Source organism: Meles meles, chromosome 10, assembly GCF_922984935.1.
Source record: "Meles meles chromosome 10, mMelMel3.1 paternal haplotype, whole genome shotgun sequence".
NCBI classification, from domain to species: domain Eukaryota; kingdom Metazoa; phylum Chordata; class Mammalia; order Carnivora; family Mustelidae; genus Meles; species Meles meles.
In genome coordinates, this window is record NC_060075.1 from 72,348,974 (window position 1) to 72,370,657 (window position 21,684).

At 41.6% G+C, this 21,684-nt stretch overlaps 1 protein-coding gene across 3 annotated transcripts in view; it reads left to right on the forward strand.

The window, feature by feature from the left end:
* CDK6 (cyclin dependent kinase 6) overlaps window positions 1-21,684 on the forward strand; it is a 239,383-nt gene that overhangs the window by 164,633 nt on the left and 53,066 nt on the right. For all 3 annotated transcript variants that reach the window (XM_046020621.1, XM_046020622.1, XM_046020620.1), the window contains exon 5: window positions 4,496-4,605. In XM_046020621.1, the coding sequence (XP_045876577.1) occupies window positions 4,496-4,605 (110 nt within the window). The remainder of the gene's footprint in view (window positions 1-4,495; window positions 4,606-21,684) is intronic.

Genomic DNA, 21,684 nt, shown 5'->3' on the forward strand with positions numbered 1-21,684 from the left:
TGGCCAACATTCCTATATGTGGATACGATTATTGTATTACCCCCACACATAATCTGTTAATAAAAATTAGAATATATTTCCCACTGTTCCAAAACGTATTTATTCGCTTAACAGTGTATCACGGACATCTTTTCTCTGGGAGCACAGATGAGTGGGAATGAGAAGCAGCTCATCCTTTCTGATGGCTTGATGGCCAAATAAGAGTCCCCTATTGGAAATTATTGTGGGTGAAACATCCTTGTGAATACCTCTTTGTGTACTAGACTGAATATTTCAGATAAATTCCTGCAAGTGGAACTCTGGTTCGGTGACATCGGTGCTATTCATCTTGTAAATACTGTCAAGTTGTCCTCTAAAGAAGTTGTGCCGGTTTGTGGTTGGAAACAGTTTCCCCATACCATGGCCAACTGGGAATAGTGTCGTTCTGTTCACTTTTGCTCATCAGGCAAAAAGGATAGCCCTTTATTTTGATGATTTTCTGCCTTTATTCCTTGCTTTCTTTTAATGAGGCGACGTATCTTTGATAGTGTGCTTCTTTTTGTCAACTATCTTTACACTCTTCATCCGTTTTTCTGTTGTTTTATTTATGTAATTTGTTTTCGGTGTTTCATCCCAGGTTGTTATTTGTGTTTGTCTTTGTTTTATGGTGTTTGCCAAAGAGAATTGCAGTCTGAACTAGCAGGATTCGTTAATCTTTTCATCTCAAGCTTCTAGATTTCCCTTCGTGCTGAAAAAGGCCTCCATATCCCAAGGTCCTCTCCTATTTTCCTGTAATACATTTTTTTCTAGCTCTGCTTTGTACACTTAGATTTTTTATGAATATACGGTGTCTTTTTATATATGGTGTGAAGTAGGGATCAAACTTACTTTCTTCCAAATGGATGGCCAGTTGTCTGGGCCTGAAGGACATTTTTTCTCTCACTAAGATGACATTCAGCACCTATAAGAATGTTAAACCCCATAAATAGATCATTCTCTTTCTGGACTTTCTTTTTAATCTGCTGGCACCTGCTATTTTGCTTTCTGTACCTTAGAGTATGTTTTGGTAACAGAGAGCAGAGCCTCTTCATGCTTATTTCTCAAACTATTTTTGGCTCTTCTTAAAGCATTATTCTGCCAGAAGCCCCATATTGTCAGAAGTTAAATTCCTGCCCCAAATCATTGCATTGTCTTAAACTTTGCTAATATAGGAATGACAATTATCTTTATGTTTTTCCCATCTTAGTCATAGTCTGTCTCATTTATTTAGTTTTTAAATTCTTCAACAATAGTATGTCATCTTATTTATATAGATTTTGCTTTTTCGATGTTTTGTGAATGGTATCCTTTTTACATTATATTTTATAACTGACTTATATAGGATTTGTGTATTTATATCGTATGTCCGTCATCATCTAAATTATTATATCTTAATATTTTTGCTGTCATAAATTTTATTTACCCAAATAAGGCCAATGTGTATAGGGCAGAAATCCTTAGAAATACAAGGAGATTCTGGGAGAAGGAAAACAAAAATTCAGTTCTCTTCCAGAGTTTGACAAAGCATAGAAAAATAATAAGGAAGTAAAAACTAGAACCCAGAACTGGATGCTCTTTTTAGTGAATGTAGTAAGTACCTTCTTTCTGGGGGATGACTGATAATTGAATTTTGCCTGGTTATCTTCTAGCAGTGATTGCCTTAAAGTTGTCAGTTTGGTGTTTGTTAAAACCCAGTTGTTACGTGAGTGATACTGTGCTGGGTATTTACAGACGTAGCCTTGGATAAAATTGGGTCCATGCAGCCTGGAACGATCCATATTATGAACTATGTTATAGGAAATGATTTTCAAATGTCAGTGAGTTCAGGGAGGTGATGGCATCAAAGCTAGGCTTTGTAGGATAAGTAGAATTTCCAAATGTGGAGAGGAGAAGGGAGAGCTTCCCAGATGATAACAGTGCCAACTAAAGTATGGAGGCAGGAGCTGGAGGGTATATTTATATCATTGAGTGGTGCTCAGACCTAGCCAAGGGTTAGTGTTACCTGAAGAACTTTGTTTAAAAAAAAAGAAAAGAGAGAGAGAAGAAATAAAAAAGTAAAGGAAGAACTCCAGGCCCCCCACCATGGAGATCTAATTCAGTGAGGGAGAGATAAGGCCAAGACACATGTTCATCCATTCGTTCTTTCTTTTTCTTTCTAGATTTATTTATTTATTTTAGAGAGAGACAAAAAGCAAGAGCAAGGAGAGGGAGAGAATCTCAAGTAGGCTCCCTACTCGATCCCACGACCCTGAGATCATTACCTGAGTCAAAATCAAGAGTCAGTTTCTTAACCAACTGATCCATCCAAGCGCCCCTAGACCCATATTTTTCTACAATCCCAGTGGATGATTCTGATGCAGAGTCAGAGTGGACACCCAGTGCTGTGGTCTAGTATGTAACAAGGCTAGAAGGGTTATGGAGATACTGTGGGATATGCTTTTGGAAAGATATATTGGAGCCAGTGATAACTGAGTGAAACTGTTCGGTCATTTGGTTTTTGTTTGCTTCTTTTTTTACATTTCTGTTACATCACCACCATTCCTCTGTTAGATATCAACCAGATATCCATTACACAAAATTTGACCTCTTGTGTGAATTTAAAACAAAATAAATGAGATGAAGAGGAGGAACCAGTCAAGAATCTTCTTTCAGTTAGATATTGCTGTATAATTTCACCCAAACTTAAAACAACAGTCACTTTATTGCCATTTATAATCCTGTGAGTTGACTGGACTCAGCTGGGCCCTTCTGCTGCTCCCTGTGACATTGGCAGGGGCGGGCGGACCACAGTCGTGTGGGGGATCAGTCCAACTTGAATGTCCAAGATGGCTCACTTGCATGGCTTTCAGCTGAGAATTAGCTGGGGCTGTCCTCTGGAACATCTTTGTGAGCTTCTCACCACATGATATTTGGATTCCAGAGAAAGCGTCTCAAAATCAAGCATTCAAAAGCAAGACTATGGGGCACCTGGCTGGCGCAGTCAGTGGAGCATGCGACTCTTGGTCTTGGGGTTGTGAGTTCAAGCCCCACATTGGGTGTAGAGAGTACTTAAAAATAAAATCTTAAAGAAGACCCAGACTACTAGGCTTCTTCTGACCTAGTTTTGGTGGCCTCAGATACATTCTGTTAGTTTAGTCAACCAACTCACTAAGACTAACTCATTTTCAACAGAAGGTGACTTAAATTCTCTCTCTCTCTCTTCTTTTTTTTTTTTTAACACAATTTTTAAAATTTATTTATTTGAGAGGCAGAGTGGGAGGGCGAGGGAGAGGGAATCTGAAGCGGACTCCACGCTGAGCACAGAGCCTGACCTGGGGTTCAGTCCCACGACCATGAAATAATGATTTGAGCCAAAACCAAGAACCTAGCTCTTCCCCCAACTGAGCCCCCAAGGCGCCCCAGCCTCCATCTCTTGCTGGGAGGAGTAGTGTGTCTCTTGCTGGGAGGAGTAGTGTGTGTCTGTAAGGAAGGAAGGAAACAGATGGCAATCATGTTCTGGAGAATTGCGACTGCGATGTGAATGCACCAAGTACTACAGCGTCAAAATACAAGGAAAATACAAGGAGAATTGTAGGAAATTTTGATAGATGTCCACAAAAGTGCAGTTAGACCAAATAGTAAGTAAGGATAAAGGGAATCTGGATAATATAAAATGCTTATATAATAGATTTATGTATTGAATTCCTGTGTGATGGCAAAGAATATTCCTTTATTTCAGCCATCTGTAGAATCTCTGCGCCCCCCAAAAGAGAAGCACGTGAACCCCTTATAGGGGTTCTGGTCTGTTTCCCGACCTCTCAGCCTTGCAGATACAGCCACAGCGGTGGATACTACTCTTGTATTAAGTGAGGTTTTTCCTGTTGAGGAATCCTATCCTCTGGATGACTTTTTTACACATTGGTGTAGACAACTGAGTTACACATTCTCTCTTAAGTTCTTGGTTTCTTAATTTGTTTTCTGAAAAGAGTGGCATTGAGGGGGCTTTATTTTGATTCCCCACAGTCTCATGATAAGAGTAGTTTTGACTTGTCTTGGGTGCTCTTTATACTTCAAGGTCAACACCCAGCAATCACTGGAATCCTCTTCTGATTTCCTAATAATGCTGACGTAGGAACTGAGCTGGAATCCTTGCCGACACCTGTTCGCTGTGTATTGTTTTTTTAAGCCCCTTCAGAAAAAAAATAACAGTGTTAAGATCCGTGGGTTTTGTTTTTTTTAAGTCTTCGCTTTGCTTCCTGAAACTTGGTTGTTTGACCATCCTCATAAGAAACAGAGTCTGAGCTGGGAACCCAGGTTGTGGGGATGACGTCATTTCCTGACCTGTCAGCAATGAGTCTGAGTTACTTACTGCTTCTATCTCAGTGTCCCCATATGATGCCAGGCACCCTTGCTGAGCTGGCATTAAACCGGCTGAGATGAGAAGTTGAAGCAACCAGCCGTCTCCCTCAGTAACACTCCAATCCATTTGCCTTTGCAGGTCGTCACGCTGTGGTACAGAGCTCCAGAAGTCCTGCTTCAGTCCAGCTACGCCACCCCCGTGGACCTCTGGAGTGTTGGCTGCATATTTGCAGAAATGTTTCGTAGAAAGTAAGAAATGCCTTTCGTTTTATTCTGTCTTCCTTGGAAAGACTTTTTGGGTCTTCAATAATTTAAGTGTCAGCATAGCATTTCTGTTGCAAGTAAGGTCATGATATATACAGATACACAGATATTCCGATCCCCCTGCTTTGGGCTGCCACGTCCAAGCCTGTCCTGGAAACGCCTCCTCAGTCCTGAACAGTGTAGTTTTGTAGGACTCTAGCTTCCAGCTCTTGGAAACTCTGTTTGGAAAGAAACATGCCATTGTTCTTACAACTTATTTTTGTTACTGATGATAGAATCTAGAAATATCCTCAAGGTGGACCTTGTCCACAGGAGAAGGACCAGGGCTATTACGTGTATGGAAATTTTGATGGTGATCATAGTGGCTTACACAGAATGTTCAGGATGAAAAGGACAAGGCGAGGAAGATGTTAGCACTACTTCAGAATACTGAAAATGCTGTCGGAATGAGGAGAGATTAGACATATTCAGGTACAACAGAGCAAAACCGGGACCAGGGATAGAGAAATGACAGAAGTAAAGGTTTTTGCACAGACATGGGAAAATCTAACATTGGACAGTTATCTGAAGAGAAGATAGGGGTTCGTGAAAATAGTGCATTCTCATAGGGTGTGCCAAGAAGAAAACGGACTACCACACATGGGAGGTGTCTCAGTGGCATTAATAGGGTGTGGGTGGGTGGGCTAGAGGACCTCCAGGAACCTTTGACTCTGAGAGCCTGTGATTCATTTGTTTGATTTTCAGGTCACAAGAATTAGGCAAACAATATAATAAAGATCTGCCTGGAAAATAATCCATACATGAGAACTAAATTCAGCAAATCAAAAATGAAGCAGAGAACCTAATCGTAATCTATTAGCTCCTTGCTTTCTATTTTTGTTTCCCTGGGAAATGTGAGCTGGAAAGCTGAGTATATTCCTGTTGTACATGTTACATTCTCAAAATGTTAGTTACATGGTAGCTCACAAGGAAAAGAACTGGTTGGCCATTCCTTGCCTGTCTGTCTGTGCTTCGTTTTAACCAAACGAAGTTTGGTGCATGTCATAAATTTTGGGACTTATTTTTAGAACTCAGCATTTTCGTAAATGCAGCTCACAGGAGGGGATCATGCCCAAGAAATCAGCTTACATAGATGTTTGATGCTAGCCTACTGTGTGCCAAGTACAGTACCAAACCTCTTCACTTCTGTTACTTTTTATGCCTCCCCGTGGAAGATAACAGAGATGCAGGGACAGATTTATTTGTCCAACATCAAGCAGCTAAAAAGGAGCCAGGGGTATTGCCCCAAATGAGGCTTGTGCGTTTTAATCCAGTGTTTTTTCTGTACCAAGCAGGGAGGGAAAAAATAATGTTGATTTCAGCTTTAGTGTTTGCCAAACAGGCTGAATAAGTGGTTTGGAGCATCCCTAAAGACCTTGATAGAAATCAAATTCCCATCTCCCCCGGCCCACCCACCTGATCAGAACTTCTTGGGCTGGAGCTGAGCAACCTGTGTTTGAACAAGCCCTTAAGGTGATGCTAATTCACCCTCCAGGGCAAGAACCACTAGGTTGGATGACAGGATCACCAGGGATGAGCAGACTTCGAATGTGCAACTCCAGACCTCTCCCTTAGAGATTCTGATTCATTACTGGGATGGGGCCAGGCATTGTTGTTTTTAAAAAGCACGTCATGTAATTCTTTTCATCAGACAAGTGTAGAAAACATGGGGTTATAGGATTATGGTCAGGGGTGCCTGGGCGGCTGGGTCAGTTAAGCGTCCGACTCTTGATTTGGACTCAGGTCATGACTTCAAGCTCCGCGGCCGGCTCCCTCCTTGGCTGGGATGGCATGCACCCAAGTGTGCTCTCTCTCTCTCAAATAAGTAAATAAAACCTTTTTAAAAAATTAAGGATTATGGTCAGAACAGGAAATAAGCAGGGTGGAAGTCAGAGGACAGTCATTCTAGTTCATCCCATAAATAAGTTCATTTAGCTGAGAGCTGATGAGAGAAATGTCTATTAGAATTACATTTATATGTCTAGAATTGTCCTCAAATACAAAGATTGAGCCCTTCTTTTGTAATGGGAGGAGAGTGGTTCATTATTTTTCAATAGGATAAGACTTGAATACAGCCACTCTTGATGAGAAAACCAGTATTTTCCTGAAAGATGTTAAAAATAAAATTTAAGGAGCGCCTGGGTGGCTCAGTGGGTTAAAGCCCCTGCCTTCAGCTCAGGTCATGATCCCAGAGTCCTGGGATCGAGCCCCGCATCGGGCTCTCTGCTCTGTAGAGAGCCTGCTTCCTCCTCTCTCTCTGCCTGCCTCTCTGCCTACTTGTGATCTCTGTCTGTCAAATAAATAAAATCTTAAAAACAACAAAAAAAAAAGATTCTAAATAAAAAAATTAAAAAATAAATAAAATTTAAGATATGTAGTATTAAGCATTCACTAGTAAGGAATTTGCGGTATTTCTGAGTATAGCTGGTCACTACTTATAGAACAATTACAACCTGAGTTTTCATTTTATAGCATTAAAACATTTTCCCACTGAAGTGGCCCCGTCCAGCTTGCAGAATTCTATATAACCTGGAATATATATGGAATGTTATTTGTGCTAATCCATCAAAACCTATTTTCTCCATATGACGTTTTTTCTATGGGAAAATTCATTCTCTGTTCCAATCCAGGATGACAGGGATACCCTTCCCTTCACCCCAGCACCAGAAGGGGGGACTTAATGTTGGAGGCTTAGAGAAAGGCTCCTTTCATGATGGCAGCAACAGCTGGCTTCAGTTTGCTTAGAAAGGGAGATGGTGAGTAGAGACCCATTGGCTCTTTAGATGTCACAAAAGAAAGCTACCCGCTCTCGTGGAGCCTTGCGTAGAGGTAGTAAATTGAGAATTAATTGCCTGAAGATGGAAGCAGTATCAGAATCCAGGCCCATATGAATGAATCCAGACCTACCACATGTAGTTCCTGGTGTGGGTGCCCTCTCTCTTAGGTAGTTCCTGCTGCTTTGACTTTGACCTTGATTCTGGCCATGGGATCTGGCCCTTGTTCCTGCTCTGTTCATGTTTGGTATTTCTTATGATTACACCAAGTTATCTGAATGTGCATGCTTCTTACTCATGCCAGATGAGTTCTGGGGGTCCAACCGCCAGCTTGACCTGACTCTAGCTTGATTCCTGAGTCGGTGCTGACACACTATTACATTGTCCAGTGGAGAATTTGCAAGCCAGAGATTCTGAAAACAGTCTCCCTCATTCCCTTAGGCTATAACCCTAAATCAGAGAATCGTGGCATGTGTCCACTCTGGGTTCCCACCTGTTACTATGGCAGTTTTCCCACATGCTGTCATCTTTCTTAATACCTTCATGGTTTTTGCCATATTCTTTTTTTTTTTAATATTTTATTTATTTGACAGAGAGAAATCACAACTAGGCAGAGAGGCAGGCAGAGAGAGAGGAGGAAGCAGGCTCCCTGCGGAGCAAAGAGCCTGATGCGGGGCTCTATCCCAGGACCCTGGGATCATGACCTGAGCTGAAGGCAGAGGCTTTAACCCACTGAGCCACCCAGGCGCCCCTTTGCCATATTCTTAAAACAACTATACTTACATAGTTTTTTACCCTAAACAATTTACTTTTTTAAATTGAAGTATAATTGACATACAATAATATATTAGTTTCAGGTATACAATCTAGTGATTGAACGTTCATGTATATTACAAATCAGTCACCATGTTAAATCTAGCTACTATTTGTCACCATTCAAAGTTGTTATATATTATTAACTACAGCCATACCTCATTTTATTGTGCTTTGCAGATACTGCATTTTTTTTTTTTTTGACAGATTAAGGTTTGTGGCAATCCTGACTCAAGCAAGTCTGTCCACAACATTTTTCCAACAGCATTTGCTTACGACTTTGTGTGTCTGTCACACTTTGGTAATTCTTGCAATATTTTAGACTTGTTCATTATTATGTTTGTTATGGTGATCTATGACCAGTGATTATAACTCACTAAAAACTCACGATGGTCGGCATTTTTTAGCAATAAAGTATTTTTAATTAAGGTATATACGTTGGAGTTTATTTTTTAGACAATGCTAGTACACACTTAATAGACAACAGCGTATGTAAAAACATGATTTTTATATGCCCTAGGAAACCAAAAACCTCATTTGATTCACTTTACTGATACTCACTTTATTAGAGTGGTCTAGAAACAAACCTACAATATCTTAGATTTGGCTGTATTTCATTTATTTCTGCTCTCATCTTTATTATTATCTTCCTTTCACTAACTTTAGACTTTGTTCTTTTTCTATTCCTTTAGGGGTAAGATTAGATGCTTGCTTCTTGTGGTAGACCTGTCTCACTCTAAAATTCTGTCATAGAACTGCTTTTGCTGTGTCTTTTAGATTTTGGACTGTTGTGTTTACCTTGCATTTGTCTCAAGGCATATTTTGATTTCATCTTGGATTTTTTTCATTGACCTGTGGGTTGTTCAGTAGCTTGTTTCGCCTCCATGTGTTTGTGTTTCTTCCAGTTTTCTTCTTGTAATTGATTTTTAGTTTCATACCATTGGGGTTTGAAAGATGTTTTTATATGCTTTTAATTCTTAAATTTATTAAGACAGTTTGTGGCTTAACGTGCGATCTATCCTGGAAAATGTTCCCTGTGACCTTGAAAAGAATGTGTACTCTGCTGCCTTGAGATGTTATATCCTATAAATATTTGTGAAGTTCATCTGGTCTAATGGGTCATTTAGGCCAGTGCTTCCTTACTGATATTTCTGTCTAAATGATCTACCATTGGTGTAAGTAGAGTGTTAAAGTCCCCTGCTGTTACTGTATTACTGTCAGTTTCTCCCTTTGTGTTTGCTAGTATTTGCTTTATATGTTTAGGAGCCCCATGTTGGGTGCACAGATATTTATCTTCTTGTTGGAGTGATCCTTTTATGAATATATAATGTTTTTGTCTCTTATTAGACTTTGCTTTTAAAAAAAAAAGATTTTATTTATTTATTCATTTTTTTTTTTTTTTTCAGGGAGGGACACAAGCAGGGGGAGGGGCAGAGGTGGGAGAGAAGCAGGCTTCCCATGGAACAGGGAGCCTGATGCAGGGCTCCATCCCAGGATCAGAGATTATGACCTGAGCCAAAGAAGGCAGACACTTAACTGACTGAGCTGGCCAGGTGCCCCTATAGTCTTTGTTTTAAAATCTGTTTTGTATGATGTGAATATTGCTACTTTAGCTTTCTTTTCATTTCCACTTGCATGGAATATCTTTTTCCATCCCTTCATTTTCAGTGTGTGTATGTCTTTAGATCTGAAGTGAGTCTCTTGTAGGCAACATATAGATTGGTTTTTTTAATCCATTCAACCACTCTGTGTCTTTCGATTGGAGCATTTAGTCCATTTACTTTTAAAGTAATTATTGATAGATATGTACTTATTGCCATTTTGTTGATTGTTTTCTGGTTGTTTTTATAGTTCTGGTTCCTTCTTTTGTTCTCTTCCCTTGTGACTTGGTGACTTTCCTTAAAGTTATGTTTATATTTCTTTCTCCTTAAGGTTTGCATATCTATCGGAGCTATTTGGTTTGTGGTTACCATGAGGTTCATATACAAGATCCTATCCTATATATTATAGGCATCTATTTTAAGTTGACGGTTGCTGAAGTTCAAGCACATTCTAAAAGCACTACATTTTTAATCCCTCCCATCCATGTTTTATGTTTTTGACATTATATTCTACATACTATTTTTTGTATTTCTTGCCTGATTATTTATAGCTCTAGATGATTTTACGACTTTTGCCATTTTCTTTTCCATTTAAATAAATCTCTTTAACATTTCTTATAAGGCCAGTTTGGTGTTGATAAACTCCTTTAGCTTTTGCTTATCTGCAAAACTCATCTCTCTTTCTATACTGAATAATAATCTTGCTGGGTAGAGTAGTCTTGGTTGTAAATATTTCCCTTTTAGCACTCTCAATATATCCTGCCACTCTCTTCTGGCATATAAAGTTTCTGCTGAAAAATCAGCTCATGGTCTTATGGGGGTTCCCATGTCCATAACTGGTTGTTTTTCTCTTGTTGCTTTTAAGATTCTCTCTTTAACTGTTGACACATTGAATATAATGTGTCTTGGTGTGGATCTCTTTGAGTTCCTCTTATTTGGGGCTTTCTGTGTGCTTCCTGGAGTTGGATGTCTTTTCCTTCATCAAGTTAGGGAAGTTTTTAGCCATTATTTTTTTTCAAATAGATTTTTTGTCCTTTTCTGTCTCTTTTCTTTTTTTAGGAGCCCCATAATATGAATGTTAGTATACTTAATGGTGCCCCAGAGGTCCCTTAAAATATCTTGATTTTTTTCATTCCTTTTTCTTTTTGCTATTCCAGCTGGGTAATTTCCACTTACCTTGTCGTTATCACTAATTGATTCTTCTGTATCCTCAAATCTGCTGTTGATTCCCTCTAATGTATTTTTCATTTCGGTTATTGTATTCTTCAGCCCCATTTGGTTCCTTTTTATGTTTTCTGGACAAATTTACTTTTTTTTAGCCTCATCCAAAGGAAAAATATATAAAATCACAGATTTGATGAGCCAGTTATTTGTCTAGTACACACTCAAATAAATATATAACCATTAAAATTCTTGAGAAACTTAGTCCATGTTCAAGCCCTAAAATCATCTTTCTCACATACCACCAGTGGTAAATGTCTCATGCTGGAAACCTTGTAACAGGTATTTCATTTAGTCTATAAATAACTTACTGCGCGGCCACTATATGCAAGACCCATTTCTAGAGAGAGAAATTAAATCCTAGTGGGGAAGAGAGGCATTGCATGCACAATTTAGTTGATTAACCTCAGCCAGGGTGAGTCCTGTGAAGAAGCAAAGGGTTCTGTGAATAGGTATAAGGAGAATACTGTTTCCGGAGAGGGAAAGAGGTTTCTCAGTGGAAGGCCAGAAGTCAGTATTAACCTTCCTTAAAGGTCACATCCTAGTTGTTTATATAAAAATCGTTAAGGAATGATCATTTCTGCATTAGTTAAGGCTCACCATTCTCCATAACCTGGGGAGAAAAATAAGAAACAAAGGGAGGTAACACCTGTCTGTCATATGACAAACTCAGGGCCGGGCCCTTCACATGTGTTACCTCAGTAAACCCACATTCTGAGGACTATCCTCCAGAGTTTCCAGATGACGAAACAGAGTCTTCGGCAAGGAGAGTAGATAACTTGACCATGGGCACACAGCTCTTAAATACCGAGCCAAATTTGAACTCAGGTTTGCCTGACTGTATGCTTTGATTTTACCCCCCTCTGTCATGTTTCTGTTCTTGCTGTTTTACCTACTAGGTCATATTTTTATCTGGAATGTTTTCTGCGTTATTACAGTGTGGCAGCCATGACATTTTAGAAAGGTCAAGAAGCAAACCATATGCTTAATAGTTTTGATTTCCAGTTTTTCCTATATTAGAAAGGTTGACTGATGCCCTATGATATTAAGGGTTGCTGAGGAGTTTGAATACTCTCTGTCTCTATTATCTGGGTTTAGTGATTGCCACCAATACAGCGGCAGCTACAAAATGAGTAAGAGTCAAAGTCTTTTATCTTTGTCCATTAGCTCTTTGCCTGTGGGTGGTCCATCTGAACTCCACATTGAGTTACATTTTAATACCAAAAAACACTAGTCAGGTTGAAGGATGACATGCGATGGGATAGGAGGGAGGGATGGAGGGATGGAGGGATGAGTAGGATAGATTGGTTTTAACTTCATAGCAAATTAAGTTCACAGTTGCTAGCTATCCAGGTTATCTTCTGCTCCTGCTCGGACTTCTTGTTAGTGGTTTGAAAATGATGGGGTTTTCCAGGTTATACCAAACTCATAAAAAGAAAATGCACGTTTAAAAATTAAAACATGCTAATTCTTTGAAAAAAAAAAACTAATTCTCAAACTAGTTCTTTGAATATGGAGATTGTGGTAAACAGATAGTAATTCTTAGAAGTTCTGAGTTGCCTGCTCTAATGATCCCTAGCTAAGAAATGCCAAATGCCGCCAGGAACAATATAATAAATACGGTCACTGTTGGAAGGAAACAAATAAGGCTTCATGGTTATATTATCCCATGTATGGTGGCCTCTCTCGGCTTGTCGTCATCGATTTCTATGAATTAAACACCCAGTAACTGAGAAACTGACAGTGAAACCGTCCTTTGTGGCTGAGTGGTCTGTGAACAAATGTCTTTAAAATGTCACTGAGTGTCTTGCCAATTTTCCCGTTGGTTATTCTGTTGGCGTTTCCCTTTCTTTGAGTGCTCTCTAAAAAATGACATCAGTAAAATGAGGTCCTTAACAGACTGACCTGAACACCAAGGCACCCAGGCTCTAGCCTGTGAGTGGAAACCCGTCACCTCAGGTTGGGTCAGAACACGTGTATGGAAACCAGGGCACTTTGCTGGGCCTTGAGATTTCTTATCTCTTCTTGGATGCTTTCATAGGCCTTTTTTTTTTTTTTCTTTAAAGAACCAACCAAATAGGAATAGCCTTAAAGAAGCATTTTCTTGCGTAAGGAAATACCAAGATGGTACTTAGGAAAAGAACTGACCTTGGTTGAATAATGCATGAGGGTAGTTCTAAGAATGAATGAGTGTTTTTTAAGGTAATAAATGTTGCTTTCTCTTATCCTTTCTTTTTTTTTAAATCTTAAAAGATTTTTATTTATTTATTTATTATTTGTCAGAGAGAGAGAGAGAGAAGCAAGGGGAGCCACAGGTAGAAGAAGAAGCAGGCTCCCCACCAAGCAAGGAGTCCCATGCGGGATTTGATCCCTAGGACCCTAAGATCCTGACCCCAACCGAAGGCATATGCTTAACCAACTGAGCCACCTAGGTGTCCCATTATTTCTCTTATTCTTTTTTTTTTTTTAAGATTTTATTTATTTATTTGAGAGAGAGAGATCATAAGTAGGCAGAGAGGCAGGCACAGAGACAAGGGGAAGCAGGCTCCCCACTGAGCAGAGAGCCAATGTGGTGCTTTAACCCATTGAGCCACCCAGGTGCCCCTCTCTTATTCTTAATACGTATCTTATTTTAACACGAATTTGAAAAATACATTTGTTTTTGTGATGTGTACTGAGAAGCCGGCGTCAGGCGTGGCCCTTGCCTGTCAGGGCAGCTCTGCGGGACTCCAGCATCCCAACCCAGGGCCACTCCAGTCTAGCACCCTGGGGCTGCCTGTTTTGTGGTCTTCTCTGCAAACTAGATTTTATCTTAATAGGACCCTTCCTGCCAATTCTGCCATCATGCTCTTCCCTCCAGCTACCCAAGTCATCGCTTCCCTTTTACTGACAGTTACTGGTCTGTGACTTCTCCCCATGGTCTTATCCCTATTCTGAGCAACCTGCTTCCTCCTCTCTGTCTCCCCCAACTTCTGTTAGTCCTTTCCACTCTGTCCTTCGGAATCCCTGTTCTGAGCCGCAGATTGCCCCCCTTCACTGAACTTTTCCTCAGTCTCCTTCAGGCCCTTTTCTGTCAATGTTCTATTCCCCTGAGAAGAGAACTAGGATTTTTTTTTGGCCATCTGGTGCTGAGGGCACTGTTCTGCCAAAGCCTCCCAGCTCCTTTTTGCCATCCTCTCCCCCTTCTGACTCCCCTGTCTTCATTATATCACCTGTCACATAGAGAACCAGTGATTTTTGGGTTGTTTTTTTTTTTTTAAACATAGAGCTTTTATGTAAGCATAGCCAGTTTCTTTTTTTTTTTTTTTAAGATTTTATTTATTTATTTGACAGAGAGAGAGATCACAAGTAGGCAGAGAGGCAGGTAGGCAGAGAGAGAGGAGGAAGCAGGCTCGCTGCGGAGCAGAGAACCCGATGCGGGACTTGATCCCAGGACCCTGAGATCATGACCTGAGCCAAAGGCAGCGGCTTAATCCACTGAGCCACCCAGGCGCCCCAAGCATAGCCAGTTTCTTAAAGCTACTCCAGAGTAAGAAGAACTGTTGTTGATGGAAGTGCTTTGCACAGAGGAGGAAATAGCAGATTGGGGGTCCTGACGGGCTTCACTGCATCATTCAGCTTACTGTCTCCCTATCCCCTAGCCTGTGCTGAAGCATTCGGGACCTTCTAATGGACTTGTGTCCTCTGCTCACTCCTCGGGGCACTCACAGCACCTTAGGGCTCATCATTTCGTAAGTGTTTCACCATTAAAGCTCCACTCACAGGCAGAAGTAAGGGCAACAAGAGCCCACAAGCTTTTCGACACTTGCCATTTGGGTTCCTGTCCTCTCCTCTGGATCTTCTCTCCCTTGGTCTCAGACCTGGTCCCATGCATAGTTCCTTCCCTTTCTATCCCCCACAGTCCTTAAGCCCAGTCTGTCCCCATTCTCCCAACCCAACATACAGCCACATCTCCACTTGATTGAGTTGAGTGAAGCTATCCAAAGTGAGTTCCTCTGTGCCTTCGTTCCGCTCAGAAATCTCTCCTTATCCCTCTCTTCCTTCTCTCCACTTTTTTTTTTTTTTTTTTTAAGATTTATTTATTTTAGAGAGAGAGAGAGAGCACAAGTGAGGGAGGGGAGGAAGGGCAAGAGAGAGAATCCGGGCTCAAGACCCTGAGATGGTGACCTGAGCCGAAATCAAGAGTTGGGTGCTTGACAGACCGAACCACCCAGGGACCCCCTTTCTCTCCCCTTTCTCTCCGTTTTTGAAGAAGGCTGCATTCTCCCCCTTACAAGACAAGTCCTTTGACTTGTGTTCTTGATGCATCTGCTTCTGGACTCCCCCACCAGGCCTTACCGCCTTCTGATTGGCCATTTCAGAATCTCCCTGTCCACTGGCTTTCATGACTCCAGTCTAGAAAAGACCTCACTCCCCCTTTTATGCCCTGAGTCTTTCTCCTGCCCTTCATGACCAAACTTCTAAAAAGAACAGGGTCTCTACACACAGCCTCCACTTCTTCACCATGTGCCATTCCTTAAATCCTTCCATTGATAAAAATGACTGATAATATTTACCAGGCACTTGCTATGAGCTACGTTGAGTGCCTTAAAATTCATAATTTCGGGGCACCTGGGTGGCTCAGTTGTTAAGCATCTGCCTTCAGCTCAGGTCATGATCCTGGGGTCCTGGGATTGAGCCCCACATAGGGCTCTCTGCTCAGCAGGAAGCCTGCTTCTCCCTCTCCCACTCCCCCTGCTTCTGTTCCCTCTGTCTTGCTGTGTCTCTCTCTGTTAAGCAAATAAATAAAATTTTAAAATTATATATATGTACATATATAATTTTAAAATATATTTATTTATATAATTTTCTTTTATTTATTTATATATATATAATTTCGCTTAAATCTCAGAATACCTTAAGGGATACTATTGTCCCCCATTTTACAGGTAAGAAAACTGAGGTCTGAAAAGGTTAAGTAGTACAGAGTACCACAGCTAATGAGTGATGAGGAGAGGCTCTGAACACAGGCGTATTTGACCGCACCATTCTCCTGGCACTCCATCTGCTGCCTTCTGAGCAGATAAGGACCATTTCTCCGTTCTCCTCTTGCTCAGTGTCTTCGGTATCTGAATCTTGTGACCACTAGTTCCATTACACCCTCCCTGCCCTTGCTGTCGGGAAAGAGCACACTGCCTTTATCTCTGTTACCGGCTCTTCTTCTTTCTCTCCCAAACCTAGACGTTCCCAAAGACTTTCTGTCTAGATCAGACGCAGATGGGCTTCAGAGCCCCGTTTCAGTTCTCTGAATGAATGACACTCCATCAACCATCTCACAGACACCCCGCCTTCATCAGACCCCCAAACCAGCAATTCCTCTCACCATCCCTTTCCCCGTTAATGGAACCCACATCCCCCCAGTTATCCAGCTAGGTCCCTAAAGTCATTTGGGATCCTCCTCATCCTTCTCATATATCCAAGTCCTGTAGACCCTGTCTCCACAGGATCCCTTAGATCTGGACTTCTGTCGCCTCAGTTTGGTCCTTAACAGTCAGCCTACAGTGGAAACACGGCAGCCTGCTTTCCTGCCTCCTGCCTGTTCATGGATTTAGCATAAGTTCATCTTCCTATTGTCACCCCTTTGCAAAGACTTGTGAAAGCTGGTGTAGGATCCTTGGCTCCCAGGACCTTTTAAAAAGGCCCACCTCTCTTCTGGCCTCAGCATATATTCCGCTCCAAGATGTAACTGTATGTTCATGAAAATGACCTACCTTTGGACCCCAAAATTGGCCTCAGAGGGTTTTCTCCTGTAGAACCCACACGCTTCTCTTGACCTGGGTGCCCCCCTGCCCTCTTTCATTTTCTAGAGCTGCACCTTGAAGCTGGTTCCTCAGAGAGAGACCTGCCGCCCTCCCCCACACCTCCGTGGCCCTTCAGCATTCCGGCTGCCCCTGTCTTGTGGCACTTTCCTCGGCCACTTCCTGTGCACGCAGGTTGCCCACCCTGGGGGCAGGAATGATGTGATGCAGCAGCACAGTGTTCTTTCTTAGCAACCCGCTGCTTCGCTCTGCTTTAGCCCTGCCTCCCCGCCAGCTCTGTGACTGAAGGCAAGTCATCAACCTGGAGCTTCGTGTCTTTATCCAGAAAAGGGAGAGGCCAGGTTAAGATAGCACATCGGTGGCCTTCAGACCTCCCGCACCCAGAGTTCGGGAGTTACCATCCTTTCTTGCTCCCATATTCAGTTTCATTCAAAGCAGCTTGATTTCCTCTTTTTTATATATCGGGCTGCTGAGATTTGTAAGAGTTTTAACACACACCAGTGGATGCTGTTCAAGATTCATTCTAACTCTGGTATTGTTTGGTTCTGGTAGAGGCATGATTTGGTGATTTCTGGAACTCTCCCCCATGTCTAATACAACTAACGCTTATCGACAGACAGAGGTTATTACATATCCTTGTATATGATCCAGAACACTTGACATGCATTATTCAGTTTAAATCTCCCCAAGTGACTTGTCCCAGGATCCCACATCTGTTCCTTGGCAGAGCATGAACTCAGAGCTATAACAGGTATATATAATAGGTAACTATGTACCAGCTATAACACAACTCAGACCTGTAACAGGTACCCTGAACTGTAGTAAGCAACACTAAAAATTAGAGAGGCATCGAGATCATAGAGAGTAGCATTATAACAATCAGGGTGTGTGGGGGTGTGTGTTCATTCATGCCTGCCTCTCCAACCTGCTGTTCCCTTCTATAAACATTTAAATATACAGATATTCCATCCAAGAAGGTCTAAAGCAGCTCTGTCCAATAGAAATATAACATGAGGGGCGCCTGGGTGGCTCAGTGGGTTAAAGCCTCTGCCTTTTGCTCAGGTCATGATCCCAGGGCTCCTGGGATCAAGCCTCGCATCAGGCTGTCTGCTTGGCAGGGAGCCTGCTTCCTCCTCTCTCTCTCTCTGCCTGCCTCTCTCCCTACTTGTGACCTCTATCTGTCAAATAAATAAATAAAATCTTCAAAAAAAAAAAAAAAAGGAAATATAACATGAGGGTGCTTGGGTGGCTCAGTTGGTTAAATGACTGCCTTTGGCTCAGGTGATATTCCTGGAGTCTCAGGATCGAGTTCCACATCAGACTCCCTACTGGACAGGGAGTCTACTTCTCCCGCTGACATCTCTCCTCTCATGCTCTCTCTTTTATTCTCTCTCTCTCTCTTTCTTTCAGAAAGAAAGAAAGAAATATAACATGAGCCACAGTGTAACTTAGAATTTTCTAGTAGCCCCCTTTAAAAAGGTGACAAGAAACAGGTAAAATTAGGTTTAATCATATATTTTATTTAATACAATATATCCAAAATATTACTTCAATGTGTAATGAATATTTAAAAATGTGAATGAGATATTTTACATTCTTCATAATCAGTCTTCAGAGCCCCTGTGTGTTTGCACTTAATAGCCCATGTCAGTTCAGACTCGCCAAATTCAAATGCTCAGTAGCCTCGAGGACGGGACTAGACTGCACAGGTCTAAACCATCAAACAGAAGGAAAAGAAAGAAAAACCAGACTGCTGTTTATTGGAAAGGGGAGGAAAAGTGAGTCAGTGCCCTCAGTGAGGTTCCTCATTCTCTCTCCTACATCTTTTCTAGTTTGGCAGAGCTGTACCAGTTTGGGTCCTTGTATGTAGAACTGAGAGAGTTGGTGTAGAGCAGCTGCTTGGCCTTTGTCCCTGAATTGGTGGCACTTGAACACCAACCTTCAGGAGGATTTGTCAGACCCCCAGATCCTCCCCACGGCGTTCTCTTCTAAAATTGCTTGCCCCTGGAGCCTCGACCGCTCTGTGATCTCTCCATGTGCCACTTTCAGAATTGAGGATTGCTAACGGCAGGAACAAATGAGATCTAGACACAATTGGCTTTTTTTTTTTTTTTTTAAGAAAAACTTTTAGCCACAAGGTAGAAGAGTCTGGTTGCGAAAAAATGCCAAATGGCACAGAAGTATAAAAGTGAATATTATCTTTTCTGTGCTCTCATCCAAAATCCACTTCCCAAAGATAACCCTCTGGCTATACTTCCAGATCTTCCAGATTTCCAATTTATTGCAAATTCAAAAGTGTGTGTTTGTGTTTATAAATAAATATATACATACTTACACATGCACATCTGTAAATTTATCTCACAGAAATGGGCTTACTCTATATACCATACTCTGTACATTGCCTTATTTGCTTTATTTTGTTATAATGTATTATATCAGTTCATAGAGAGCTAACTCATGGTTAAACTGCTGAATAATTGTCAGTTCATTTATTTCATAATTTCCATGGATGGACATTTAGGGGTTATTTGGTTTTGGTCTTATTGCAAACAATTCTGCATTAAAATCCCTGTGCTTGTTTTGTGGAACATTTGTCTAAGTATTTCTGTATGGTGAATTCCAGAAGCAAAATTACAGGGTCAGATAACATGCATATTTAAAATTCTGCCAGCTAAACCAAACTGCCCTCCAAAGAGCTTCATTAAACTCTGTTTTAAGTTTAAAGTGAGAGATAGGATTGAGGTTCTCAAAGATTAAGAAGCATTGTCAAGAGTGAAACAGGACAGGGGCACCTAGATGGCTCAGTCAGTTAAGCGTCTGCCTTCAGCTCAGGTCAGGATCCCAGGGTCCTGGGCTTGAGCCCTGCATCACTCTCCCTGCTCAGTGGGGAGTCTGCAGCTCCCTCTCCCTCTGCCCCTCACTGCCCCCCCACCCCTCACCCCGCCCATGCCCCGTGGTTGTGTGTACGCTTTGTCTCTCTCTCTCAAATAAATCAATAAAATCTTAAAAAGAAAGAAAAAGTAAAACAAGACAAGGATTCATGTAAGCCCTGGCTATCTCCTCCATCTGTATTTAAAAATAATATCAAGAGGGAAATATAAGTGAATATGGTAATTTTATAAAAGCTGTGTTAAGCTTGGTTTGAAGCATAAGAGACCTCCTTCAACTGTAAAATTCACTGTGGGTTTCCTTTTTATCAGTTGTGTAGTGATAGGGAAGGAATCAACCTCCTTTTGTCAGTTAAAAAAAAAAAAATTATCTTAAAATTCAAGCCCCAAGCAGTTTTTCAGACTCATTTTTTTTTTTCCCAGTGCACAGAGAGCATGAAGGTTATTCTGCAGAGCTCCAGAGTGCCTGGGCTTAGAGAATAATGTGTCCTGAGCTGTGATCTTCCTTCCAGGCAGGACTTGGAACATATAGCCCTGTCCTCACCTTGCCCTTCTTAATCGTCTTCTCCAGACCTTAGGCATCTTTGCTTCAGATTTTGCCTTCTGGGTCTACCCATTGGGTCTGTTTCGGAAGCACTTGCATTCGCTCTCACAGTCTGCGTCCTACCTGCATCATAAAGGCTCAGGTCTTCCTGGTCACATCTTTGAACCATTGCTTTGGATGAAAATACTTGGTTTGAGACAAGAAGCCATCCCCTTTTTTTTTTTTTTTTTTTTAATATTTTATTTATTTGACAGAGAGAAATCACAACTAGGCAGAGAGGCAGGCAGAGAGAGAGGAGGAAGCAGGCTCCCTGCAGAGCAGAGAGCCCGATGCGGGGCTCGATCCCAGGACCCTGGGATCATGACCTGAGCCGAAGGCAGAGGCTCTAACCCACTGAGCCACCCAGGCGCCCCGAAGCCATCCCCTTTTTATTATAAAACATCAGCAGAGAAAATAGCTATTTTTTACAGTGAGAGACACTGCATACCAGTCTAATCTGATCAGTCCATGGCAAACTTGTCTTCCTTGTCCCCTGGCTCCCATGAATAGGAGGTACCTCCCAGCCCTGCGAGATGGAAAGTACTGGGCCTGTGCAGAACTACTTTAGCTGGAGTTTGGACCTCTGATCTGAGTTGCGTGTGGCCTTGGTAATTTCTTTGAAGTATAATGTTTACATTCGTTGCTTTATAATGTTCATGCAAATTTACTAGATAGGACAATAGACACCATTATGAAGAAGATAAGGTATTTGCGATAAATATAAATTCAGGAGATTTTATTGTATACCTGGATAGTTTTCCACAGAACAGTATTAAGGCACCAAATGATAACAAATATAAGATGTGACAAATGATTCATTTTGTCTTAGTCCTAAAAAGATAGGGTGTAGTGACAATCTGTCAGTAATTCCATGTGGCCCCGTGCTGTGGGGTGGTCTGGTCTGTCTGATACCCATGCTCCATTGTTTCGCACTGAGCTTCTGCCTCCCATCTGGCCTTCTCCTGGTGACTGGAGGAGCTCGTTGTCTGATAAGACCCAGCATTTGGCTTCGCTGAGAAGCACTGGACATTTTTTCTTATAAAAATTTAAGAAGTGTCCTAGTTTTTCTTCTTTCTCTCCTTTCACCCTTTCGCCTCTTGTCTCCCTTCAGACTTCTCTCCTCTTCTGCCCCTCTCTCTCTTTCTTTCTTCCACTCTCTGAGTCGCTCCAGCTTCCCTTCTCCCCAGTTTAACCATGGGAGACAGAGGGCATTTAACATGGCCTCCCTGATAATATATGGTAGTACTGAGTTTCTGGTTTATTGTTCCAGTTTTGCTGGCTAAGTTAAATTTTCAGAGAGTAGAATCTATTCCGGGATAGGCCTAAGAGCTGCTTGGGGGGTATACC